Here is an 18,089-nt window from a genome sequence, read left to right on the forward strand (position 1 = left end):
TAAATAATAACATGGATTTTTAGTATAATTCAAATTCTTGATTTCCTATTCATACATGTAGGGCTATTTTGGGCTTCAAAAAATTACACTTTCATACCAATAATTCTGACTTCATTTGAGGTTTAAAAAATGACACTTTCATACCAATCTTTCACATTTTCACTCACTCTGATTAAACTAATTACATACATGTACAGCACAATAGAACATGCTTAAGAGTCACCATATAAGATTAAGTTAGTGAATAAAGAGAGATAACTCTCATGGTTGAAATAAACGTTTTCTTTTTACCAAGTAGATGATCATTATGATTGAGTACAGTTACACTGTTTTCTTTCTGCAAAGCTTTAAAATATCACACAATAAAGATACAAATGTGTTAATTGTCTTCATTTATCCACTGAAACTAGTAAATGAAAGGTGGGACATCCATTGCATGTACCATGGACATGTTCTTCTTTTCATTTGCTTTTCACAACATTTATTCTGTTGTTGAAGGAGATATTTCTTTTTGTTTTCTCATTCACCCTGATAAAGATTTATAAGGTTGATTAAATGTATATATCACATATAGGTAATTAAGGGGGTTCGCGGGTCTAAATCATTTATATAGGATTTCTCTATATTTTTCTATAAATGAACTTTATCTTATATTAAATAGAAAAATAAAATAAAAAAGTGGGGTCACCATTCATTTGCGCACACAATCTGCCTTCAAAAGAAGCATACATTTTTGTAAAGGTGGTTTTTTTCTGTTGAAGTAATAGGAGAAATAAAGGTAATATCGAAATAAAAAAAAAGAAATTTATTACAGAAATCTCTAAAATTTTACAATTATTTAATTTAAGTACAGCTTATATGGAAATTATATTAAAAAAGATTAGTCACTGATGACTTGAAAAAGATATTTCAATTTTAGGGCCAAAAAATGGCATTTTTCCACCAAAGGGAGATAATTTGGAACTTTTTCAATGATGTATACATTTTGAAAGTCATCTGGGGCCAACACGAATTGATTGTTTTGAATGATTTTTGTACCATATGATAAAGTAACAACTACAAAAGGAAATAAATAAAACTTGTAATGAAAAACAAATGTTTGATTTTTTTCTGAAATTTTTATACCCTCGAGCCTCCTTAAATGTAATATAATTACATTAGATGTATGTTTCATTATAACGAATTTATTTTGCTTGGCTAACTGCACATCACGTGTTATTCCTAATGCAAATTGCATCACTCAATAAAACTTATCATTCATGATAACACGCGTGGTTCCACAAAAAAGTGCACAGGTGAATTAAATAAAAAAATTATAAAATTCGTGTTTTCATGATCATAGCTAAAAAAATGTAATTATAAGTATTGAATGCTTCTTTTTGTAACTTCATACGGTTGTAAAAGCGTTGACGTGCATACATTTTTAGAATGGAGCGCTACCAAGCTTCATACAAAATGTACTTTGGTCAATGCTTTTACACCCCAATAAAGTTACAAAAAGAATAAAATTGAGAATGGAAATGAGAATTTGATTGGCTAACTGCACATCACATGTTATTCCTAATGCAAATTGCATCACTCAGTAAAACTTATCATTCATGATAACACGTGGTTCCACAAAAAACAATTCAAAAGCAAAAAAAAAAAAAAAAAAAAAAAAGCATTCAATTCTTAATTGTTTTACAGGTATGAATTCTGCTGTAAGAGCTGTGGTTAGAATGGGAAGCTTTCTTGGTTGTAAAGTGTACTACATCAAAGAGGTAAAATAACTTCAAATACAAAGAGTGCATTGAGTAATATGAATTGATGTATCATTTTATATAGATTTCAAGTAGTAAAGTCTTGAAAAAAAAATTGATATATATGGAAATCAATGAGAAAGCAATCCATCAACAACAAGATGTTTGCAATAATTCTGACAGTAGATGGGGTCTATTCAATATCATATGTCAGGCTCTAAATCACCAGTTTAATTCAAGTTGAGGATAAAAAATCTAGAGACTGAAGTTCAGCCTATAACACAATAATCTGACAAACATTTTCTCTATTGATAATCTCACAAAAATATTCACCCCTTCTGAACATGATTAATTTTGTGGACAGTAGAATATCGATATAGAGTTGCTAAAAAATTAAAAAGTTTGAATAAAATGAGAATTCCATTTATTACGAAAATCAAGCTGTCAACCAATCAAAATCTAGGATATTTGTGTAATAAGACAGTACACTAGCTGTTGATTTATCAAAATGATACTTATGTTTAAAGTCGGCACACAAGCTGTCAACCAATCAAAATCTAGGATATTTGTGTTATAAAATAATACACTAGTCGTTTACTTATCAAAAGGATTCTTATTTTAAAAGACACCACACCAGCTAAAAAAAAAATAAGTTAAAAATACTATTGCTAAGTGGGTCTCATTGGGGTCTAAGCGTGACGCGGGATTGTCTATTTTTTGTAAGCGTGACACGTGAAAGTCAAATTATTGTGTCGTGAAAACGGAAAATGAGGTCTAGCGGGACCCGGGAAATGACAAAAAAATGAGAATTGCTTACGTACATGGCATAAGCCAGATACGGGAATCTGACAAAACAATAAGCGGGATCCGGGATCGGAACCCCCCAATTAGACCCCCTTAAGTGTATTTAAGTTTTTTTAATCTATGAAATGTCTATCTTTGATTTCAGGGATACCAGGGTATGGTTGATGGAGGCGATCACATTATAGAAGCTTCTTGGGCAAGCTCATCTGGAATTATGCAAAAGGTATGGAAAATACACCATGTCATGACTTTATCCTATGCACACATGGTATCTAAATCCAGAATGAAGATAAATCAAAAAGGGATTTGAATAAGGAATAAAGTAGCTACAATCCCTGTGCTACTCCTTTATTGTATTCCCTTGCAGTAACATTGATTTGTCCTTTGCATAATATTTCGACATGCTGGATAAAAAGTAAAAGTAAATATGATTTTACAAATTGCTGTCATTACACATTGATGTGGTGGTCTTCATAATTTTGTAATTTTTTTGGTTCTTCTTTATCCTCTTACAAAATAGTTATCAAAGGTACAAAAAAGATGGGGAGGGGGATAGAATGAAAAGTATAAATAATTATATAAATATTTCTAGGTTTCCTTTGTATTTGAGATCAAATTGAAGAAGTCAATTTCATAGAAGTTAAACAATGCAAAATTTGAATAATTAACAGGGTGGAACTGTGATTGGCAGTGCCAGATGTGCTGATTTCCGTCAAAGAGAGGGAAGGTTGAAGGCTGCCAAGAATCTTATAGATAAAAACATAACAAATCTGGTAGTGATTGGCGGAGATGGTAGTTTGACTGGTGCTAACTTATTCAGACAGGAATGGAATAGTCTACTGGATGAACTTAAAGCAACAGGTACAAAAGTCATGTGATCATGAATAATGTGATGGAAAATACTGTGGATTCAATTATTTTTGGTCAATCAAGGGAATTTTGTATTTTTGCAGATAATTAATTTTGTGGTTTTGCCAAAGTCTACATACAAGCCCTCAAAAATAGTAATAACAGTGTGTGAAACCATCGCTCGCCAACTCGTCAAATGCGAGTAAGAATCGTATTTGGCGAGTCCAGGTTCAATAGACAGGGCTTTCATTATCTTTCATGTTGACTGGTACTTTCCACTTTTCTAGGTGGTACTTTTCAATTTATTCCATGAATATCTTATATAAAAATTCCTACATTTTGGCGGTACTTGTCAATAGCATAGTAGGGTAAAAGTACCTGGTACCGCCTCCTAATGAATGGCCTGAATAGAGCTCGCCCTTGTGGCGAGTAGCTCTTCTGTGGCGACTTTGAATCAAGCCATCAAAAAGATCGTAACAATAACATTTTCCCCGCAAATTCTATACTGTTATCCTTGACTGCTGTATAAACTAGGACCCAGATGATACATATTATTGGCTAGATGACAGGTGTATGAAAAATCTAAACTAATCAAACTGTGTTTTACAGATAGACAAGTTTACTATCATTTTCCTTTTGGCAATATAAAATGTGTTTTGAAGATTGAACTAAGAGTAAATTTTCTTATAAACTGTAAATAAAAACTTAATTATGATATGAATTTTTAAATGAACAGCATCAATGGAAAAGTAAGATGCTAAATATGATTATTAATTCAGTTTTTAAATGAAAAGTAAACAAAATAATCTTTAGGTTGTACATGTACATTGCTAATTGATCTATCTTAAATATAACATAAAAGGAAGGAAAAGATCAGCAAAATAATCTTTACAGTGTACATAGAATACAATATTTGTTTTTCTCATAGCATAAATATTGAAAATGCATTAGTTATGGTAACAGTTTGGAGCTATTTCTAAAAATGTTGAATACTTATGATATAATAACGTCTGAATAAGGTGTCAAGTGAAAAAATTTAGACACTCGCCAAGCTGGCAAGTGGGATTTCAATTTGGCGAGTTGAATTGAAAATCTGCTTGCCAATTTGGCGAGTTCCAAGAAAAAAAGGTTTCACACACTGTAATAATTTAAAATTTCGAATAACCTTCTTTCATTTGACTTTTTGTTAAAATTCAAAAATTTTCTGAAAATTTGATTTCAGGTTGAACATATATAAAGAAGGTTAATCCCAATACATGACCTTAATAAAAGTCCCAAAAATCTGATTTCAATAGCAATATTTGTTTCTCTTCACATCAGGTTTTAGGTCAAAAATGGAGATTGCAAAATAATAGTAATTATAAACCTAAATACCTATTATAAAGTATTTTAACTTATATTTAGGTAATTAAATCAAGGGAGTAGAGATAATTGTACTGATTAAATAAAACATTACAATTAAAAGCTGCGACATTTAAGGTTTTGCCTGAAATTCTCACAAATATTTGAAATACAAGACATACTACAAGTAAATTATAAAATTCATTTTGGTTTCAGACCAACAAAAATCGTTTTGTTGAAATATATTTGGCATGACTATCTGATCAAATGCTAGACAGGACTGTATTTTGATATAAATAATGTCTCCTTTTCAAGTAAAATTTTAAGCTTTGAAAACCTTAAGGGCTATTCCAGAAAAAAATGTATGAGGGGGTTGGAAGGCACATTATATTAATAATACATGGGTGATGGGTATCAGAACAACTTTTCACACTATAATGCACTATAAGTCTCAATAACAATTGTTTGAGTGGCAGGTGCTGACAAAAAGTGCCTTCCAATCCCCCCATACATTTTTTTCTGGAATAGCCCTTAGTTGAAAAACTTACAATATTAAAAAAAATAAATGATCTTTATACAGACAGAATAACAGATGAACAAAGAAAAAGTTGCAGTTCCATAAACATAGTTGGAATGGTAGGATCTATTGATAATGATTTCTGTGGCACAGACATGACCATTGGGACAGACTCGGCACTACACAGAATCATAGAATCAGTCGATTCTATCTCAACCACTGCATCAAGCCATCAAAGAGCTTTTGTATTAGAAGTTATGGGTAGGCACTGTGGGTAGGTGGCATTAAAAAAATGATAAGTAATAATATATAGCAAATAATTGCTGTTAGACATGAAAGCTACTATATCATTATACTCTTGCTCTAATTAATGGAGGAGTATACAATTTTTTCCTCTCAAAATTCACAATAAATTTTGAATCTACAGGCTGAAAGCCAAATTTTACAAATATTTCAGATAGATTCCGTAGAGAGGGTTTTAAAGGCCCAAAAACATTTTTACAAGCCAGTGCTGGTGGACTTGTGGTTAAGCACAAAAACTGTCTGACAATCTGTCCTTTGGTTGGTTTTCCTCCATATGCTCACCCTGTCCTTAAACAATATAGCTTTCATTATTCATTTGAACTACAAATCGGAGCTTTCAGAAATTTGTCATCCAACTTTATGTGAGCATGTTATATCATATGATGCATTTTCACATCTATCTCCAATCAATTTCTTTATAACAGAATACTTTTAAAAATATATAAAAGAATCCTGTATGAAAAACAAATATTGGTTGCATTTTTGGGATGTCTTGACATGAAACAATGTAATTTACAGATAGTCGACCTTTTAAACTAGTCATAGGATATTATTAATTAGTATACAGTCGACCTCGTTGTGTCAAACTCGGTTGTGTCGAAAACTCGGATGAGTCAAAGTAATTTTGCGGTCCTGGTAAAATTCCCGTTTGATCAATGCATAATTACCTCTGATGAGTCGAACTTGGTTGATTCGAATACTCGGTTAAGTTGAGTAAATTTTATAGTCCCGTCGAAGTAAAATTAATGAAATTGACCCCGATGTCTTGAACTTCGAAAGTAAGAATTTTCGAAAGATGCAGACCTAATGATCATGATGAAAATTTTTTAAGTCGGATGTATTTCTTATGTCAACTAATCATTTTCAAAAGAGATCAAAGCTGAGTAAACATACTTGTTTGTATAACAGTTAAAATGACATGTTTATGGTTGCCGCTAATTAACAACTTTGTTGATCGTTCAAGCGGAATGTTAGTGTGTTGAACATTTTTCACCTGAGATAAAAACGAAACAAATTTAAATGACCGAAGCCGAGATTAAATGAATAGTTAGATTTAAAACTCATTAATTACAATAGATAAAAGGATTAGGACAATTATAATAAATTCATGATAATTTAATGTAAAAGCAATCAACCTCACCAGAGACCATTCAGAACTTATTTCGTGCCGCACATGATTTCATAATTTATAGCGACTGACCTTTGTAACTATTTGTGTAGACTATTGATTTTATTTGTGCATGATTTGTATCTGTACTTGTGTTTTTAATTATTACGAAGGACCAAAAATGGAGATTGAATGGAAAAGGCACACTGTTCATTGTATCTAGTTTACACAAATCTCATGCCGTATTTCATGCATTCAAAATTTATGACGACACACTTGACCGTGGATGAGTCGAACCTCGGATGAGTCGAATACTTTGGTCCGGTCCCTTCGACTTCGACACAACGTGGTTCGACTGTATTTGTTTTATTTTGATAGGTACTTAGCCTTAGTTGCTGCTTTGGCTACAGAAGCTGACTGGGTATTAATTCCAGAATGTCCTCCAGATAAGGGTTGGGAGAAAACACTATGTAAAAAACTGTCAGCTGTAAGTATTTAATATTGCTGAAGAACATAAGTCATTTTAATAGCGCTGTTAATGTGGATTATATTTTTACTCAGCATATAACATGTATCAGTTAAGTTTTTATGAGTTTCTTGGTTAAAGGTTAACCAAGAATTCAAATATTAAGAAAAATACAAAAAATTAATGTTTCTTAGTTTTGAAATAGGTATAGTAGGCATAGTTTGGGATCGAATAGTTAATAATATTAAAAGAATTGCTGTTGTGTTGTTAGTTCTTGCAGGATTAATTCATTTTGTAGCAACCCATCTGTTCAAGTCAATGTATTTAAGGTAGATCATATGTATATATTTTTTGAGACAGAATTTTCTTATAATTTGCCAAAATGAAGATTTTTCTATGCTTTTGTCAAAAATGTAAAAAAAAAAGTATAGGTCACCGTGCTATTTTTCAAGCTATGAGTCGTTGAAAATTGACTAAATTTGGTTAGTTTGTTTATGAAAAAACACATTAGTGTGCATAAAAAAATTCTATGAGATAGAATTTTAAAATAAATTGTGAGAAGATAGGTTTCATAATATGTTTTAAGAAAATAAAAAGAAAACATAGTGTCACCGAACTTGTTTTCTTGCTACAAGTAAAAAAAAAAAAATTCCCTATTAGCCCAGTATAAATTTTGTGCTGAAAGAGTTATCTTCCCTTAAATGGCTCATTTGAAAACAATGATCTTAAAAACCAAAATATTTGATATTTGTTAAAATGTTTTGACTAAAACAATAAATTAACAAGTTTTCTTTATATAAATAAACAGTCTAATCATTGAATTGCAAATCTGTCTCCAAATTTGCAGATTTAGTCAAATAACTAGACCGAATTTGTACTGTGATTGTACAATCCAAGACGGCGAACCATGAATCTAGGTATACCATGAATCTACCTTAAATTATGTATTGAGTTATTGAAATATTACATGACATAGTTATAGTCTGACATAAAAACATCTATTTTGCGTATTATTGCATTTGTTGTAATAGGGTATGGGATATTTTTTATTCTCCAACTCATACCCAAAAATGTGTATTTTATTATTTATATTGTAGGAAAGAGAGATGGGCCTGCGTTTGAACATAGTCATCATAGCAGAAGGTGCAATTGATATTGAAGGCAATCCAATTACTGCCAATATGGTTAAAGATGTATGTAAATTATTTTATACAAGGACAATGTGAAATGTATTTTTATCCCCAAGGCCCTCCTACGATAGTAGAGGGGCATTATGTTTTCTGGTCTGAGTGTCCGTTCCTTTGTTTGTTCGGTCGTCTGTTCCGCTTCAGGTTAAAGTTTTTGGTCAAGGTAGTAATTAATGAAGTTGAAGTCAAATCAACTGGAAACATAGTACACATTTTCACTATGATATGATCTTTCAACGTGATATTTTGATATACTGTAAATTCAGAAATTAATGCAATGTTTTTATTAATGTGACAAAAATGCAACAGTATCAGGTTTGCAATGATATAAGCTTGCATACATAATTTCAACAAAGAAAAAAAAAAACCAAACATTATTAAAAAAAAGAAGAAAGAATAGCACAAACTTGGTGAGGTACATGTAAATCCTTATGAAACCTTAAGGACGGGATCATTGAAGTTTAAAGTTATTATCTTCTTCATATGTCATCATTTTTCTCTTGTAGCTTATTACAAACGAGTTGAAGTATGATACAAGAGTTACTGTTCTTGGCCATGTACAACGAGGAGGAAAACCAACAGCTTTTGACAGAATTCTGGTTTGTTCATGAAAAATTCATAATTCACTATGTGATTTATATATTATATATTTGATTTAAAAAAAAAAAATGTTTTTAAGTTGATTATGAACTGTATAATATCTTGCAAGTAATTTTAAGCTTTCATTTTTCATTCAACACTAATGAACTACATTGTATATGTTAATTGTGAACTTCAACATCCTCTTAAAAAAGTTTAAAAATTAGTGCTGTTGGAAATTTTATTATTTTATTATATTTTTATTTAGACTTTTAGTACTGTAATGACTGTATTTGTAACTATAATAAGGCCAAATAAAAATATATGAGTGGTTCCAGTAACCCTACCGTCCCTACTTTTTTCGGCTTAAAAATAGCCTACCTAAAGATTTTATTGTCATTTTTCATTAAGCACTGTTAAAGTCAGAATGTTGCTCCCATAGACTCGATGTAAAAAAAACCCATAAAATAAAAAAAATCCCTACCTACCTACCTACCCTAACTTTTTTTCAGATCTAACTGGAACCACGCATACTTTTTTATTTGGCCTAAGAAGATGTGGTATGATTACTGATGAGACAACTATTCAACCGAGTCAAAATAACATAGAAATTTACTTTAGTCCACCAATTGAGTTGATTTAATTTGGAAAGTGGAGCTAGGTAAATGAAATATTTGTGACAGAAAACCACATTTATAGTGAGGCGGGTTTAAAATGATATAGTTACTTTCTTTCTAATGCAATTTCTTTTTTTTTTTAATAATATTTCATACTTGGAAAATTCAGGGACACCTTGCGTTTCCTTTGGCACCATAGCAGTCAAACATCAAAGCTATTTTTTTTCTGGAAAAAAGGTAAAGGAGTAGGTCCAGTAAGACCCCTTTTTGGCCCAAAAATATAGTAGTTTTACAAAATTGTTAAAATGTAAACTTTTTGTTATTTATTGGACAGTAGAATGCTTCTACTACATAAATATGAGCTGTTTTCGACAATACAATGCACATATGTCGGGTACTAGCACCATTAAGTCATGCTAAATTACTGAAATATTCACAATTCTAGCATTTTAGTTAAATTTTAGACAGTTTTCGTGTCAAACAAAAGTGGCCGCATTCGTGTTCATCCTTGATATTGAAATGTAAGTTGTATTTTATGATAATACATAACATATATAAAGGTTGAGGATGAACACGGATGCGGCCACTTTCATTTTTGACAAAAACCATCTGAAAAGTGACAAGTTTGGCATATTTGGTAGATTTTTCATATTTGAGCTTGAATCGGGTCGTTTTTTTAATGTCAGACTAAATCAGTTAAAATCTTTCACACAAACTAATTGATTCAAATGAAATAGACACTTAAGTGTTTGAAAAGTGGTCAAAATCTTTCGTCAGATAAACCTGAAATTTGAGGCCAAAATTGGTCCTTACCAGACCTACTCCTTTTTCAGAATGATATAAAGTTTGACAAAGAAATAATTTCATATATCATGTATATATGATATCATTAAATCAAAATTTTGAATGCAATTAATTGTGTGAGAATGTCAGTTTTGCAATTGTAAACTGTTTCAAAATTTTGCAGGGAGCCAGAATGGGAGCTGAGGCTGTACTTGCCCTGATGGATGCCAAGCCTGATACACCAGCATGTGTTGTGTCTTTAGATGGCAACCAGACAGTCAGAGTTCCTTTAATGGAATGTGTTGAAAGGGTAAGACTTTTTATTATTGCTGTTTTGTGCATTTTTCCTTTGATCTTTTTTTGTGATAATTTTTCATATCATGCTACTCCCTTGAGATTGAAAATAATTGCTAGAAACTTAAGTAGGCATGTGGCATTGCTAATGAAATTGGCATGAAATTGACAAAGCTGTCATAGGTAAAATAGTGATAAACAGATTATCATTGGTCATCTCAACTTGATTGCTTTTCTCCCTTTTGCCGGCTCAAGCGAGAAAATCCATCTCGTTGAGATGATCAACAACAATGTATAATTATCTTCTTCTACAAAGCACAAGATGCTTCAGAGTAGCAGTTTGGATGTTTGATATGAAAAAAAGGTGGGTTTGACGAGATATACATGTACCCCATCGTTTATTCCTCCCATAAATTTTTGTCCAGTTTTGCTCAAGAACCACAGATCAGAAATTCTGAAAAATACTTTGTGATGCATTTTCAGATTTTATAAGAAATTTTCCCCTTTACTGAATTCAGTAATATTCTTACATATAAAAGCCATGTATATAATTTTCAATGTGTTTATCTCTGGAACTACAAATCAACGCTTTTTGAAGTTTTAATTCAACTTTGATATGAGCATGGTTTGTAAGATGATGCTTTAACATCCATTACTCATCAACATTCTTTTTGTTAAAGTAATTTTTCTGATTATTTTGGAAACAATTTGAAATGTCTGAAATTTGTAGGCACTAGTAATTATTTGAAATAGTTTGGTATTAAAGTATCATTTAGAAAAATATCAGCTCCTTGCCTAATGTATACATTTTGATTTTTATGCCCCATTACGATAGTAAAGGGTCATTATGTTTTCTGGTCGTTCGTCCTTTTGTTCCTTTGTGTGTCCTGCTTCTGGTTAAATTTTTGGTCTAGGTAGTTTTTGATAAAGTTGATGTCCAATCAACTTGAAACTAAGTGCACATGTTCCCTATGATATGATCTTTCTAATTTAAATGCCAAATTATATTTTTGACCCCAATTTCACGGTCCACTGAACATGAAAAATGATAGTACGAGTAGCCATCCGTGTACTATGGACACATTCTTGTTCTGATTATTTTGGAAATAATTTGAAATGTCTGAAATTTGTAGGCACACGTAATTATTTGAAATAGTTTGGTATTAAAGTATCATTGAAGAAAATATCAGCTCCTTGCCAAATGTATACAATTTGATTTTTATGCCCCAGCTGCAATAGTTTATGTTTTCTGGTTGTGTCCGTTCTTTCTTTCGTCTGTCCCGCTTTAGGTTAAATTTTTGGTCAATGTAGTTATTGACCCCAATTTCACTGTCCATTGAACATAGAAAATGATAGAGCAAATGGGGCATCTGTGTAATATTGACAGTTGCTTGTCCATTATGATTTTCCATAAGTATATAAACCACAGGGAGTCACTTGTATTTGTTCTTGTTTTTTTATGTTGTTGTTCACAATAATTTCTATAATTTCAGACAAAAAGTGTACAGGAAGCTATGAATAAAAAGAATTTCCAGGAAGCTGTGAGGTTAAGAGGAAAGTAAGTATGATTTGATGATTGGATCTTAGAACAACTTGAGGTAACAGTACATTAAAGATATGGATAGTCCCATGATTTCACATTTTTTATGACAATCTATACTATTAAATGAGAAGACCTTATTTTGTGTGTTGCTTCTCTTTCTCCCACAATAAATTGATCATCATGTCTCTGTGTCCTATAGGTACCATGCATAGTCGCATTTGTCATCCATTCTTATGACTATTCAGTTTGGGTTATTTCGGGAGAAAAACGAAAATAAAGGCGTCCGGATATTCATTCCGTCATCAGACCGACTTTTATGTCAGACATGACTACCGGTTTTAACATTGAGAACCAATCGTATGATGGATAACAAAAATGAAAATAAATAGGCCAATCAGAGTGTTGTCCATATTGTGGTTTTTTAGATCGTTAGAACCACTACTATTATACCTCGGTTTAACTACACATAATTTTTTTGAGTACTTGAACAGGGACAGGACAATTATTTTTGTGTTTATCTGCATGTACAGTATACTATGATTAAAATACTACTATAATATATATATAGACAATCTATATAATATAGCAGTGATCGCCAAGGAGAAGAGACTTAGAATTGATAGTTGATAGAAAATTAAAATACACTTTAATATTTATGATATGGATACGAATGTTCTTAGCAGAGACATAGGATGTATTATATGTCTCTGTTCATAGTATACAGAAACACGAAAATAATGGAATATAACTGAAAACAAAATGATAACGGAAAAGAAAGAGAGGGCTTAAAAATATTGTCCTGTCTCTGTGTACCTATATGACTTTTGATATCATTTCTTAAATTCTCCAGACATAAAATCTTTTACAAAAATTCTTCCTAAAAGAGAGAACATAGTACGTTCAACCAAGCTTAAAATGTCTGCAATATCGTTTTTAAGTGAATAGGACTTCCGGTTTTAAACTTGCACATAAATTTCATATTAAAGAGTACTCGGGGACAGCACAATATATATCGGGTTGATAGAGACTCTCTCTATAATATAGCAGTGATAGCCTATGAGAAGAAACTTGAAATTGACAGTTAATAGCAAATACAATTTATTTATATATTCATAGCATACAGAAACACGAAAATAATGGAATTTAACAGAAAAAAATTAACGGACTTTGGAAACAAGGATTAGGGCTGAAACTGTTTCCAAGTACCTATGCATTTTGATACCTTTTTCTGAAAATCTCCAGACATGAACTCTTTTACTGAAATTCTCCAGACACAAAATCTTTTACAAAATTTCTCCCTACAACAGTATACATACTTTCAACCAAGCTCTAAATTCCCGCAATTTTCGCGGGTGTGTTCTAGCATATGATTATAAGAATATAATGAAATAAGGAGATGTGATATGATTGCTAATTAGACAACTCTTCACCAGAGAACAAAAGACATCTAGACATTAACAACTATAGGTCACTGCACAGCCTTCAACAATGATAAAAGCTATAAGCAGCCCCTAAATGACAACTTTTAAAAAACTCAAACTATAAAACTAACAGCCTGATTTGAAAAGCAAATATGATATTCAGTATAAATGACTACCACTGGCTCCTGAATTATAAATCTTATTAATAAGGTTGAATACAAAACAAACCTACAAATGCAATAAATTTAAAGAATTATCTATTGTACATGAGAGCCAACAAGAAGATTTGGCATTTTAAGATTTTAAAGATACTTTATTTTGTATTTTAGGAGTTTCCAGAACAATTTAGCAACATACTTAAGGCTAAGTAAACTTCGGCCACCCAAAGTAATGTGTGATCCCACTGGTCAAGTGTGCTCAGTAAGTTAAAAAAGAAGAGTTACAATTTACTATTAGCCATTAATACAGTTTGCTAAGTTTAAAAGAAATGGTGTTTCCTTCAACTTCTTATTGCCTTTCATGTTTAGTTTAAGATCTAAAAACATTTAAATCAATAGGGTAATCTCTTTTGTGAGTGAATTCATCATGTTTAGTGACCTTCATGAATGATTTTTATGATTTAAATGATTAATTAATATTGTATCAGAGACTTTGGCTCCAATTTTATGACCTTTTTTCAGAGTGGTAAAAAGTTAGCCGTTATGAATATTGGAGCCCCAGCTTGTGGAGCCAATGCAGCTGTCAGATCTTTTGTCAGATTTGCTCTGACGAAGGGATACACTGTACTAGGTATCCATGATTCATTTGATGGTCTTCTTTATGGTGATGTAAGTATAGCGGAAACTTTGAGAAGGGAGATAACTTTTTATAACCAATTGCTAAATAGTACAATTTGTATTTAACTATAGTTAGTACTTGTATAGATGTAAATTGAATACTTTTGTTGTGTTTTATACTTCATATTCTGAATAGTATTTTATGTAACAAATGTCTAGATAGAATTTTGTTTTTATTTATGAAATATCTCTTTATCACAGGAAGTTGATTAAAAGACAACATTACGTTTGAAATTTTAGTCTTTTTACCTTTAAGAAAAAAGATAGTTTAAAGCTTGTTGTATTTAGTTAAGATATTGAAAATTACAATATTCTGGAGGGGTCCAATGTTATACTTGGTCCAAAATTGTTTTACTCACAGGAATATGGTATTTTTAGCTCACCTGACCTGAAAGGTCAAGTGAGCTTTTCTCATCACTTGGCATCCGTCGTCCGTAAACTTTTACAAAAATCTTCTCCTCTGAAACTACTGGGCCAAATTTAACCAAACTTGGCCACAATCATCCTTGGGGTATCTAGTTTAAAAATGTGTCTGATGACCTGGCCATCAAACGAAGATGGCAGCCATGGCTAAAAATAGAACACAGGGGTAAAATGCAGTTTTTGGCTTATAACTCAAAAACCAAAGCATTTAGAGCAAATCTGACAGGGGGTAAAATTGATTATCAGGTCAAGATCAAACTGCACTGAAATTTTCAGATGAATTGGACAACCCATTGTTGGGTTGCTGCCCCTGAATTGGTAATTTTAAGAAAAATACTGTAAATACAGTAACAGGTGAGCAACACAGGCTCTTGAGAACCTCTAGTTAGATAAAGCTGACTAGGATATATTTTCTAACAAACTTAACCCAACTAAAGGTCTCCAAGCAAAGGAAGTTATTCAAATGCTTTTTGAGAAGGAGACTGTTTCTTATGTATAATTTGATTTATAAAAATGTTTGCATTAAATATGCTATTTTACGTTTAAAAAGATTTAATTTGTTGGAAGATTTGTAGCATTTTTATAAAGTTAGAGACCAAATAGTAGGGCTTATTATTTATTCAGAAATTTTTTATTAACTTATTTGAATTTCTTTAAAATCCAATCTCTTGCTGCCTTCCTCGTTTTTATGCCCCACCTACGATAGTAGAGGGGCATTATGTTTTCTGGTCTGTGCCTCCGTTCGTCCATCTGCTTCAGGTTAAAGTTTTTGGTCAAGGTAGTTTTTGAAGAAGTTGAAGTCCAATCAACTTGAAACTTAGCACACTTGTTCCCCATGATATGATCTTTCTAATTTTAATGCCAAATTATAGTTTTGACCCCAATTTCATGGTCCACTGAACATAGAAAATGATAGTGCGAAGTTCAGGTTAAAGTTTTTGGTCAAGGTAGTTTTTGATGAAGTTAAAGTTACATCAACTTGAAACTTAGTACACATGTTCCCTATGATATGATCTTTCTAATTTTAATTCCAAATTAAAGTTTTGACCCCAATTTCACGGTCCACTGAACATAGAAAATGATAGTGTGAGTGGGGCATTCGTGTACTATGGACACATTCTTGTTTTTTACATGAATTTGGGGAAAAACCATTTGAGTTAAGGCTGTTTTGGCTTGATACGACCCTATTAAGAATAAAGGTAACAGACTTTTTAAGTCATTAAAAATTATCATTTCAAATTAAAAAAAATTGAAAGGAATTTTCAACTTTTGTTCTTTATATTTATTTAGGCCTTGTGCAAGGTACTTGTATAAGTAATTGGCATGTTTTTGTTTTGTTTTGTTGGAGGCTTTTTCCAGCTTGGAAAGTTCATGGGTTTATTTAAGGACCTGCCAACCTGTTCCTGCTGTTTAATTTTGGATCTGCTAAGAGCTTAGCTCACTGATAGCTGGGTCAATCATTAGAAGTCCTGGTATAAAGATAAAAATAAAATTAATACACAATTGCATGGGTGCTACTTTTCAGGACACAGATTTGAACTTGAATAACGCCACAAAAACCAGATGTGAAAATTTAAACAGAAAAAAAAAATCAAATGCAATATTTAACTGTTTTGATGCATGAATTTCAACTGTCTGTTTTACATGAACATTTATCATTCATGTTTGATTAAAAAAAAAGTGTTGACAAGTGTTTATTTTTAAATTTTATATAAAGTTCACAAGCTAATTTTTGAAATTATGCAAATTTGAAGCTTTACCAATTGCAAAAAAAAAATTTTGCCAACAAAATTTCCAGTGTGTAAAAGTTATTTTTTTTGCAAATTACATTCCAGTGTAGAAAAGCTTTTTTGCAGAAAGCATTTTTTTCAAAATTCATTCCAGTGCAGAAAAGCATATCTGAATTACAGGGTGGTTTATCATTAAGGGTTCCCTTTGGCTGAGGATTGGTTTGTTTATATACTGGTTTGTATGGGCCGGTTTGTATATATTCATAGAATAGTTGAAATAATACTGTATTTGTTTATTGATTAATTGAGCATTTATTGCACCCCTAACTTATTTTATATATTTCTATTATTTGTAAAAGAAGCATTTAAATTTTCTATTCATGCATTGTGCATTTTATAGTGTGTTTTTGAAAGTTATTGCATTAAGTTGTATAGTGATTTTTTTTGTGCAAGCTGAACATTCATTTATTCAGAGCATCTCTCAGTATAATTTATTTTATTCATTTTTGAAATCATTTTTTTTGTATTAAGAAGCAACTACAGTGTTAAAAATCATTATCTGGGAATTTGTGGTGTTGGGTATGTGAATATTAAGAATGTTAAGGCCTTCCTTATTCTGTGGAACTCGTATTCAAGTGATAGATAGCCTATCTGAAAGGTGTATATAGGAATATTAAAATTTAAAAACTTTCTATATTGAAATCACCTTGTCCTTTTGTTTGCCTAAACATACATTAATAATCTTTGATCAACAAATATGTTTTTCACACTTTTCTCAGAATCTGTAAAAAATCTACTTTCTCTTGGCCTATACTTTGAATAACGAGCGGTTAGACATGGTTGATTTCCATTCCATCTGAACCTATATTTACGTTGATTTTTTTTAAACGAACAAATTCTTATATAGAGTGAATTTGTCATTATTTTCAGTTTTAAAACAAATTTTCTTTTTTTACAAAAAAATAGAATATCAATAATTGTGCATTGCTTACTGATCATGTTCCTGTAAAGTTAATAAGACTAGAAAGTTTTGCAGAGCAAAAACTTGTCTTTAACAATTTACCAGATGATTTGTTTTTTGCAAAACTTTTACTATAATAACAATGCAGTAAATTTTGGATGTGTTTTGCATTGATATTCAAACACACCTGGTACATGTTAAAAGAAATAACAAAAATGTTCACCCTTTATTTAGAATCATTAATAGAATTTATTCCTTGCAATTTCCTCATAATATTTGTGTCGTCTTTTGTGAATTTGCTTTCCCTATTTGTTTTAATATACCTCAATTAATAGCTACATATATCTAAGAAGCATCACAATATTTCATGGGGGGGGGGAAGGGGGGAATAAAAAAAGAAAGACAGACAAAATACAATTGAGAAAGGAAATGGGGAATGTTATTTAAATTGTAAAAAAAACAAAGTTAATAAAAAGATGAACTGACAAACAACAGTTACTAAAAGCACTACACAGATCTAAAAATGGATAAACAGAAAACCAATGGGGAACCAGGTGGTTCTGTATGCAAAGCATACCCATGGCAGTA

The 18,089-nt window shown here is 31.3% G+C and overlaps 1 protein-coding gene across 9 annotated transcripts in view; it reads left to right on the forward strand.

The window, feature by feature from the left end:
* LOC143053859 (ATP-dependent 6-phosphofructokinase-like) overlaps positions 1 to 18,089 on the forward strand; it is a 38,752-nt gene that overhangs the window by 4,997 nt on the left and 15,666 nt on the right. For all 9 annotated transcript variants that reach the window (XM_076226649.1, XM_076226650.1, XM_076226654.1 and 6 more), the window contains exons 2-12: positions 1,687 to 1,760; positions 2,689 to 2,766; positions 3,215 to 3,404; positions 5,314 to 5,524; positions 7,040 to 7,148; positions 8,225 to 8,320; positions 8,821 to 8,913; positions 10,478 to 10,603; positions 12,081 to 12,145; positions 13,881 to 13,971; positions 14,232 to 14,378. In XM_076226649.1, the coding sequence (XP_076082764.1) occupies positions 1,687 to 1,760; positions 2,689 to 2,766; positions 3,215 to 3,404; positions 5,314 to 5,524; positions 7,040 to 7,148; positions 8,225 to 8,320; positions 8,821 to 8,913; positions 10,478 to 10,603; positions 12,081 to 12,145; positions 13,881 to 13,971; positions 14,232 to 14,378 (1,280 nt within the window). The remainder of the gene's footprint in view (positions 1 to 1,686; positions 1,761 to 2,688; positions 2,767 to 3,214; positions 3,405 to 5,313; positions 5,525 to 7,039; positions 7,149 to 8,224; positions 8,321 to 8,820; positions 8,914 to 10,477; positions 10,604 to 12,080; positions 12,146 to 13,880; positions 13,972 to 14,231; positions 14,379 to 18,089) is intronic.

The sequence above is a fragment of the Mytilus galloprovincialis genome, chromosome 12 (genome assembly GCF_965363235.1).
Source record: "Mytilus galloprovincialis chromosome 12, xbMytGall1.hap1.1, whole genome shotgun sequence".
NCBI lineage: Eukaryota > Metazoa > Mollusca > Bivalvia > Mytilida > Mytilidae > Mytilus > Mytilus galloprovincialis.